General features: G+C 48.6%; 2 protein-coding genes and 1 long non-coding RNA gene across 3 annotated transcripts in view; 1 reads left to right on the top strand and 2 right to left on the bottom strand.

Moving 5' to 3' along the window:
• Positions 1-2678, bottom strand: part of Timeless (timeless circadian regulator) — a 23245-nt gene extending 20567 nt beyond the window's left edge. Inside the window, exon 1 of the mRNA XM_028786625.1 lies at positions 2660-2678. The gene's annotated coding sequence lies outside the window, so the exon portion shown is untranslated. The remainder of the gene's footprint in view (positions 1-2659) is intronic.
• A 151-nt stretch (positions 2679-2829) lies between these two features.
• The window catches only part of LOC114638233, an 11214-nt gene continuing 4068 nt past the window's right edge, over positions 2830-9975 (top strand). The window contains exon 1 of the long non-coding RNA XR_003713853.1: positions 2830-2889. This is a non-coding gene — a long non-coding RNA (uncharacterized LOC114638233). The remainder of the gene's footprint in view (positions 2890-9975) is intronic.
• Mip (major intrinsic protein of lens fiber) lies at positions 3037-9313 on the bottom strand. The gene is made up of 4 exons (XM_028786627.1): positions 8882-9313; positions 7920-8084; positions 7233-7313; positions 3037-4558 (listed from the first exon to the last, which is right to left on the bottom strand). Exons 1-4 carry the CDS (start codon positions 9239-9241, stop codon positions 4373-4375), a joined length of 792 nt encoding a protein of 263 aa, XP_028642460.1. The 5' UTR covers positions 9242-9313; the 3' UTR covers positions 3037-4372.

Raw genomic sequence — 9975 nt, 5'->3', positions numbered from 1 at the left:
CAACACACACACACCACTGTACCTCCCTCATGTACACACCAACAACACACACACACCACTGTACCTCCCTCATGTGCACACCATCAACACACACACACCACTGTACCTCCCTCATGTGCACACCATCAACACACACACACCACTGTACCTCCCTCATTGGCACACCATTAACATACACTATTGAAGGAAGCTCTAGTTTTAGGCTGGGCAGGCACTGCAAACCTGTAATCTCCAAGCTTGGGAGGTAGAAGCAGGAGGATCATATGTTCAAGGGATCCTTAGTGAGAACACCCTGCCCTGGGCTCCCTGGGGTTTCAGATGTGCCGCTCCCACACCCAGTGTAAGCAGTGGTAGGACTGGGACCCAGGAAACTAGATGGTAGTGTCAGGGCTTGGTGTGGTGGGCCTTTGGTTCAATCCTCTCTATAGAAGAACCACACAGCATAGTAGAGGTCAGCCTGGGTTACAGAAGATCCTTTCTTGTTAAAAACTCCACCCATGCCCACAATATAGTCTTTTTTTATTTTTTGGTTTTTTGAGATAGGGTTTCTCTGTGTAGCCCTGGCTGTCCTGGAACTCACTCTGTAGACCAGGCTGGCCTTGAACTCAGAAATCTGCCTGCCTCTGTCTCCCAAGTGCTGGGATTAAAGGTGTGTGCTACCACCACCTGGCCACAATATAGTCTTAATGATCTTCTGCTGGTCACCTTTCAAGCTGCTGCCATTCTCCCATCTACAGGTAAGTTATGGACTTTGAAGACTACTCAAACAACAGTTGTGACTTCTTGACCCAGAAGCCACCCCCTTCTCCTGTGCCATGCAGACTCCTACCTCAAGGCATTTACATTTTGTGAAGGGAAGAGTCAAAGCAGATTATTTAAGATGGCTGACTCCCTTTGTTAGCCTTAGAGTTTGTGAGGCACAGTTATGATTTCCAGGGAGTGGGGCTCAGGCAAGTGTTTTAAAAAATGTTCCTGGGGCCTGGGGATGAAGATGGGGAAGGAGCTGGAGTTCAGCTGGCTTGCCAAGGGTAGGAATCCCTGAGTCCTGGTCCTATCACTGCTTACACTGGGTGTCAGGGGGCGGCATATCTGAAATCCCAGGACTGGGAGCTCAGGGCAGGGTGTTCTCAAAATGGAAACCAGTTTGGGAAACTCGGGGAATCTTTACGTTTAAGTAAGGCAAGGAAAGAGGACTAGAACACAGTGTCAGGGTTTGGTGTGGGTGGGCCTTTGGTTCAATTCTCACTATGGGAAGACAGAAGAGAAAAATGCTTCTCAGGTGATTCTAATATAATTCAGTTGACAGCTGCACTTAAAATGTCAACTCCTGATCCCAGGGATAATGAAGGTACTTAATAAATGCTGTTCCCTAGACTGAAGTAGACAAGTCTGGACGGTAAGGGAGGAGGCAACAGGACGCACACCACCGAGCACAGCGTGGAAGAGCTGGGGAGGAGTCCTGTCAGTACAACTGCAGCAGTTACATCTACATGTTTCCAGGAACTCAAGGCCAGGAACTCTACTCTCATCTCTTGGCACTGAGCGCCATGCACACTACATTACTAGCGTGCTCAATAAACTTTATTTATTGGCACTGATAATAAACAAAGGTACAATACTTCAGGAACACAAACAGGGGAGTGACCAGTACTAGGGAGGCAGAGGCTAGTGAATACCTGTGAGTCTGAAGCTAGCCTGGTCTACACAGAGAATTCCAGCCCAGAAAGGACTAATACTAAGACTCTGTCCTTTTATTTATGATTCATCTGTGTGTGTGTGTGTGTTCCTGTTCCGATATCAATATCTGAACAGGATTCAGTCCTCTCTTCCTGGTGGGCTCCTAGGACTTCATTCAAATCCTCAGGCTGGCAACAAGCAGCCCAACCCGCCAAGGTTTCTGTGGGATGACCAGCTTGGAGGGCTGGATATACTGAATTATTGCGCTGAAGTGACAAGAACTCTCCAGCAGAGGGAGTTCAGGTACCTTGAGATAGGAATGAACGCGAAGCAAACACATCCTTTCCCTGAGGTTGGAAGTCAAACTGGGTGAGAAAAATGTCAGGGACGCAAGCCTCCCACCTGAGTAAGCAAAACTGTAAGCAACCAAAATGGGGTCTCAAAGTGAATGTAAAACTACGGGCTTCAGTAGTTTTTGTTCTTGTTTTTTGGTGGGTTTTTTTTTTCCCAAAACGAGGTTCTAGTGACAGCATCAAAGACAAGGAAATGACACTCCAGGAAAGAAGCTTAACTAATGGCTTTCGTCCTAGCTGACATCTCCAAAGTCGTGTCCTCCTTAGGCAAGAGGACTGAACCCTGCCTACGAAGACCCCAACGTTTGTGAATCCCGACTCCTGACGACCTCCAGGCGCCGTGTCCCCGAGAAAGCTTATGCTCTGCTCTCGGAACTCGGAGATCCTGGCCCCAAGGTCCCTTCCCTACCCCATGCTCAGAGTTCGCAGAGACTCCGCTAATACGCGGCTGGTGCTCGGCGCGCTCGACCGGGAGCAGGGTCAGAACGCGCGTGCGCGCCGGGAGCCCCGCCCCCGCCCTTCAACCGCGCGGCGGGAAGGTGGCCGCTCGCTGCCCCGCTGCTCGCCGCCTCGCCGCCCCGCCGCCTCGGGCATGCCTGTTGTCAGCCCTGAGTCCGACCGACACTCACCCGCTCTACGCGAGTCCTCTGAAGCCTCGCAGAGCCAGCGGCCCTGAGGTGCAGGGGGTCGCAGCCTTTCCCGCCACTCGGCCGGGAGCGACCAGTCCGCGCCTGCGCGGGCGGGAATGGGGGCGGGGCCAGCGAGCCGGGGCGGGGCGAGCCGGGCGGAGCCACTGGACTCCGGTCGAGAGGAGAGGGAAGATTGGATAAGAAGGGAAACCCAAAAGGACCATTTTTATGTGAGTCGGACATCTTCGCTAAAGTAAAAACCAAAACGCTATGGGTTTTCTACTGAATTATAATAAGAATCAAGATTGAATTAAGGGAGAATTTACAGACGTTCTTCCCCTTCCAGTCAAGTGGACTATTCCAAAGTCTTAAATGGCTAGTTAGAAAAGATGTGTTTTATTTGGGAGGAAGTGCAGAGTTTGGTGTTTGGGGTGGAGTTTAGGGTTGTCCGCCTTCTTATAGGCGTATGTTTAAAGCTTGCAAAGTATATACAAGGAGGCTTAGAATAGAAATATCTGCAATGAATATTCCTTGTTCGTTCGGGGTCACCTGCGCCCCTGCTGAGACGATGCTATTTTACCAACAAATACAAGATAGGGTTAAAAAAAAGAAAAATCATCTCCGAATTTAAGCATTTAGATAGAGGAGATCGATATCTGGGCCATGAGGGAGAGTTAGCAGAAAGGATAGCTGGGAGAAAAGTGAAAAGACGTACAAAAATAGAAGACTATGGAGCTAGTGATAAAAGTACAGAGATGCCATTTGCAAAGTTCAGTTTGCTCTAAATAAAATCCCTCATCTTGCCCCTCAACTCCTGTAAATTTGCTTCAGACACCAGATTTCATAGTTTAGCCTCAAAGAGCAATTCTGGGCTTCAGTGCTGTTTATCCAGGGCTATTAGGCAGGGCCTTTTAAACCATTTCATTTTTCTAGACTCTAGACTTGCCTGACCCCTGCTTCTGTTGGAAGGTCCATAGTCGATGGAATGAACACGCAGCCTAGCCTAGTGGATGTTGGCAGGCTTATGTGACTTTACAGAACAACTCAAGCCCCGTGTTTACCTTTCTCAGAGCTTCTACCCCAGTCTCTGGGACAAGCATCCCTGAAATCAGTAGGCTACAGTCTCCCATTAACTCCCTCAAAACTTAGTAGTAGTGATCTGGAAATAAGATTCCTCTCCCCAGACCTCCCCCCAACCCCTGGAATGCCTTGCCTCCCCCTTTCTGTCTGCTTCCTGAGAGGAATGACCCCCCTCCCTGCCCTCCAAACCCCTCCCCCCGTCTTCTGTGACCCCTCAAAAATCAAGATGCATATACTTCACTGGAAGCAGGGTAAAGGCCAGAAACTTAAGGTCTTGGGTTCCCTGTGCTCACCAAACTGGAGTGGGGAAGGACATACATGTTGACACCTCTTTCCCCTTCCCTAGCTTCTGTGCCCGCAAACTCAGACACGGCCACACGCACCCACATTCATATGAACAGTCGTGCACACACGGCGAAGGTAGCTGGAGCGGGGAGGAAGGGAAGTTTGCACCAACCAGTCGTGAATGCAACTTGAAAGATTTCACACAGCAAAAGGAAAAAAATGAAAAAAACATAAGTTAAAAAATAAAGAAGTACATGCCCCTCCCCACAGTCTCTTTCTTCATCCAAGGGCTGGCTTAGCCCTCCCTGAAACCCAGCGGCTTTCTACATCTCTCTCCAACTGGAGCTTTTACAGGGCCTGAGTCTTCAGTTCGACAGGTTCCCCTGTACCCTCTGGCTGTCCATTGGAGTCACTGGGTCTGGCTCCCTTGAGGATAGACAGTCTCTCAGAAACACTCTTGAGACGGGGGAAGAGGAGAAAGTCATAGAGTAGGCTGCCCAGGCCCCCTCCAATGATTGGGCCCACCCAGTACACCTGTGGGAAGAGAGAAGGCATGTTCAGGCTTCGGGACTCTTCAGGAGGAAAACAACATATCCTGCTCTCTCATGGGACACAACTAGGCATTAGTAAAAGTTAATGTAGCTTGTTGCTGCTGCTGCCGTATTTGGGGCTCTTCATGTGAAGCACGTGGACTTGGTTGGTTGGTTTTAGAGTTATAGACTCAGTGGGGCTGCAGAATGACTCAGATCAATTGCTGTCCTTGCAGGGGACCCTAGACCAATTCCCAGCATCCACGTGGCACCTCACAACCATCTGTAACTCCAGTTCCCAGGGATCTAAATGCTCAATGTGGTCTCCAAAGGCACTAGGCAGGCACAAAGTGTACAGACATATATGTAAAACACCTATATATGTTAGAAAATAAAATACAGCTTGGCATGGTGGCGCTCACCTTTAATGCCAGCAATAGTGAGACAAAACCAAGAGGTTCTGTGGGAGTTCAAAGCCAGCCTGATCTACACAGCAAGTTCTAGGCTGTCAAGGTTACCTAGTGAGAACTGTCTCAAGACAACAGAAGACCCAGAATAAAACAAAACAAAAATTAAATTGTTTTTAAAAAAACCAAACAAACCTGGACTCTGCTGTCTATATCCTAACACCTGTCACTTTCTTCCGGTTCACTAATCATTTTATTTTCTTATCCCTTCATCCTACCTCTACCCCCTTAGTGTACATATATTCTATCTGTTGTCATTTTAAACTAGTTTATGTATTCCTCAGAGGAAAAAAAAAATAAGTCGTGGCAAGATACCCTTTATAACATAAAATTTACCTTACTAATAAGCATTGTTTATATTACTTTGCTTAATGCAGGATCTCATTAGCTCAGGATGACCCCAAACAGGCTGTATAGTCAAAGATGACGTTGAACCCCTGATCCTCTGGCCCTCCCAAGTGCTGGAATAACGGGCATGCACCACTATTGGAATGTATTCAGTATCGGGGAGTGAACTCAGCTTTGTGCTCCTTAGGCAAGCAGGGTACCCACTGAGCAGCGTCCCCAGAACGGGCTGAGTTTGTTTGTTTGTTTGTTTGTTTGTTTGTTTGTTTTGAGACAGGGTTATTTTTGTAGCTCTGGCTGTCCTGGAACTTGGTCTACAGAGCAAGTTCAAAATCAGAGACCCCCGTCTCTGGCTCTAGATCGCTCGGATAGGAATTGTGCACCACCACATCCGGCTCTGCAGAACTGTGTGTGCTTGAGACACTCTGGTAGCCTAAGCTGATGTCAAAGTCACTGTGCAACCCAGCCCAGCCTCAAACTCAAGGCGGCTCTTCGCAGTTGTCCTGAGTTCTGTGTATGATCAGCACACGCCAATGTGCCCGAGTATTAACATTTCTGAAGTGTACGCATGGCTTGATAGGATTGAATGTATCCACATTGTTGTGTCACTCATTCCCAGGATGTTTTGAGTTTATAAAATTAAAGCTATACAGCCATCAAACCGCCTGTCTGACCCCCACTTCAGCCCCTGACAACCTTCTCCTCTCTGTTCCTAGCGATTTGTATTTTTTTCTTTCCTTCTTTCTTCTTTTCTTTCCTCTTTCTCCTCTTCTTCCCTTCCTCTTCCATCTTCTCCTCTTTTTGGTATCATGTAGCACAGGCTGGCCCTGAACTGCTATGTACCCTAGGATGACCTTGGACTCCTAATCCTCCTGCATCCACCTCCCGGGTGCTGGAAATGTAGCTTTGTACCATCACATTGGCGTATTTAAATGAGTTTTAATATTCTATGTAAGTATAACTATGTAAGAGCTATCTTTTGGTGACAGGTAACTTCACTTAGCATAATGTCCTAGAGGTCTATGCCATGGCATATCAGAACTTCTGTTCTTCTTATAGCAGAATAATACTCCATCCACGTTTGATTTTTCTGTTCATCTAGCAAGGGGAATTAGGGTTGCTTTTACTCTTGGCTGTTGTAACCAGTGCTGCTGTAGAAATGGCTGCTCATTTTCGCAGATTATTTTAAATTATTTTCATGTTTATCTTCATATGCCCAAAGCAATATAAACATTACCATTTTTAATTGACAGTTACTCCATGCCAGAGTCTGTGCCAGATGCGCCATACAGATAACTTTCACGTTTGCTTTTTTTATAGTACCCTATTTTACAATTAATGGATAGAGGCAAAGAGTGAGGTATTAGTCAGAATCGTGTATAAAGACTAGTAAGTCTTAAAGATAAGGTGCTGCCTGGGCCCTGTGCATACATTCTGACATCTAGAACCAGGAGCTTTTGTCTTAGATGTGTTGACTATCCAATAGCCTCTAGTTCTCACAGTGAATGCTCAGTAGGAAGCTGCAGCTAACACGAGAAGCTCCCTGTAAATAAGACCTTCCAGTCAGTTTGTTTTAGAAATGAGGTCTTGCTAAGCTGTCCATGCTGACCCCAACTTTCTGGGTTCAAATACTCCTCCTGCATCAGCTGCCCAGGTACTGGCACTATAGGCATGTATCCCCAGACGCAGCTAAGAGCTTCTCCTTTTGGCAGAATAGTGCAGTGTACATAAGCAAGCATGCCAAGGTCTGTAACAGCCTCCTCAGCTCCATGCTGGCAGAACAGCCAACACATCTGGATGGAATGCAGCCTGCAGTCCAGCCCCCATCCAAACACACTCTGTGACTTACCCTGTACTCTTACTTACCCAGTGGTTGCTGAAGTTCCTGGTAAGGATGGCAGGAGCAAAGGAACGGGCCGGATTCATCCCCGCACCAGTGTAATACATCTGCAAGAGACACACACAGTTGCAACTGAGACACCCCATCCGACCCTTCCAGCTTCTCTTCTTTATAGCCCCTGTGGCCAGCAAGAGCTGCTGTCTTGTCTCCAGCCAGCAGCAAATGGGGCAATACCAGCTTCACACATCTCCAGGGTAGAGAGTAACACTGATATTCCATCTAGGGACAGACTCATGGACCCAGAAGAACAGTTCTTACCCAGATGTGTAACTCTCCATCCCAAAGTCAAGAGGGATTAGATAGAGTAGTTATAGGAACGATATTCCTTTGTGCCAACAAAGGGGTACTGAAAAGGGGTATATAATACTTAAGCATGCCGGGCTGTGGTGGCACATGCCTTTAATCCCAGCACTTGGGAGGCAGAGGCAGGTGGATTTCTGAGTTCGAGGCCAGCCTGGTCTACAGAGTGAGTTCCAGGATAGCCAGGGCTACACAGAGAAACCCTGTCTCGAAAAACCAAAAAAACAAACAAAACAAAACAAAAAACCTTAAGCATAAAGGTGGGGGTGGGAAAGAAAGAACCCTTATAAGTTGGTAATACTTTGGGGTCCCTAGAATCCTTGAATAAGAAGTTTCCCACCTCTCTTGCTTACCCCAAAGAGGTGCCCCAGTGTGAGGGAGAAGCCCACAGCCAGGGCCACCGAGCCCATGCGGCCATTCCTCCTCTCGTCATATGTAGCAAAGATGCAGAGAACGAACTGGAGCGTCAGGAAGATCTCCACAGTGGTGGCCTGGCCCACGCTTACCCCAGCATGCAGCTGGCCAAAGGAAATAAAACCGGAGGCAACTGTTAGCACTGCTGTGCTATACCCACTTCAAGCAGTTCCGTTCCCAGGAGAGGATGGATGCATAGCCCCTCCTGAGTCAGTGTTTCTATCCTAACAGCGCTTCTTCATTGTAGAAATGGTTGCACTTACTCACATGGGAGGAGAAACTGAGACTTTATAAAGTAAAGCAAATCTAAAAACCTGGCCCAGCAGTGGTGGCAGACGCCTTAAATCCCAGAATTCGAGAGGCAGAGGCAGGCAGATCTCTGAGTTTGAAGTCAGTATGGTCTACAGAGCTTCCAGGACAGCTAGGGCTACACAGAGAAACCCTATCTTAAGGGGACAGAGGAGAAGAAAGAAAGAAAAGAAAGGAAGAAAGAAAGAGAGAAAGAAAGAAAACCTGAAGAGTGAGCTGGGTATGCAGCTCACTTGACATGACTTGTCTCCTAGCATGCACGAGGCCCTGGTTCCATTCCCAGCACTACATAAACTGGATATGTTTGGATGTACCTTGTAATGTTAGCACTTGGAGAGGGTAGAGGCAGGAGGACTCTTTGGGTACATAGGAAGGCCAGGACTATAGTTCCCCCACCCCCAGCAACAAAAGTTAGAAGGAAAAGGGGCTCAGAACTCAACTTTCTGGATTCTCCATGGAGGGCTCTATGCTTTCCTTTCCCCTCCAAAGCACTTACAGCTCACACACAGACACTCACATACACAAGCATATGTTCATACATGAGCAAGCATGTCAGGACACTGTGTTCCCCCGACCCTTGGCCAGCCCTTACCGTGTTGAGTGCTAGGTTTCCTCGGACAGCTGGTGGGGTGACGCTGTACAGCACGGCCGCTCCAGCCACGGCCCCCAGAAGCTGGGCTGCTATGTAGCAGAAAGCACGGAGCAAGGACATCTGGGAGCCCACAAGGAAGGCAAAAGTGACCGCAGGGTTGACGTGGGCTCCACTGATGTGACCCACAGTCTGCACCAGTGTAGCCAGGGCCAGGCCAAAGGCCAAAGCCACTTGCAGGACATGTAGGGGTCCGGGGGCCCAACGTAGCGAGGCTCCCAACCCAAAGAAGACATAGAAGAGGGTGGCAAAGAACTCAGCAAATATGGCCCTCCAAAAGGAGGCAGACCGAAGTTCCCACATGGCTGTGGGGGTGAACACAGTGGCAGGGTCCCTAATAACCCCCTAGACCTGCCTGGGTCGACAGTCCCCTTTATAGAGGACTCTTAATCCCTGGGAGGGGCAGGTTGAGGTAATTGGCTCTGCCTCTTAACCCCTTCACAGCCGTGGAGGTCTGAATCCAGCTTCTGATAAAGAGGCTGGATTCCCTTTCTCTACTCAGCAGGGGGAGGGGCGGAGATGAGACAAGGAGCCTGGAGCCAGAAGTATGGGGTCCATGGATGGAGAACTGGAACACTTTGTCTGTATCAAAGCTGAGGTTCATAGTACAGTCCTGACTGACACCTGGTTTAGAACATTCCTCAAATTTCTTGGAAGGTAGTCAGGTCGAGTTCACTTCCTCTGATATAGGCTAGGCTCACTCATGGGGGTCTCTGGCTCCTTTGAGTCTATCGGGGGTTAAGGGTGGGGGAGGGGGTAAGGAGTGGGGTACAGCAGGGGAATTGAATAACTGAAGAGAATTCTTTAGTTCCCTGGGATTAGGGGGCCTTCTCCCATTGGCTGATTTGGACTGGAATCTGTGGACCCTGCAGCTCTGGAACAGAATAGTTCTGCTGTGTCTGGCTTTCTCAGAGCCCTGGGTTCCCTACCCACTGCCCATGCCAGCACCTCCCTTTCCAAACCATCGGCCTGCCCTTTTAAACCAGAGAGAGAGAGAGAGAGAGAGAGAGAGAGAGAGAGAGAGAGAGAGAGAGAGA

This window comes from Grammomys surdaster, unplaced genomic scaffold, assembly GCF_004785775.1.
Source record: "Grammomys surdaster isolate TR1022 unplaced genomic scaffold, NIH_TR_1.0 125562, whole genome shotgun sequence".
Taxonomy (NCBI): domain Eukaryota; kingdom Metazoa; phylum Chordata; class Mammalia; order Rodentia; family Muridae; genus Grammomys; species Grammomys surdaster.
The sequence above is the reverse complement of the archived record's forward strand: the minus strand, read 5'-3'. Positions and strand labels throughout refer to the sequence as shown.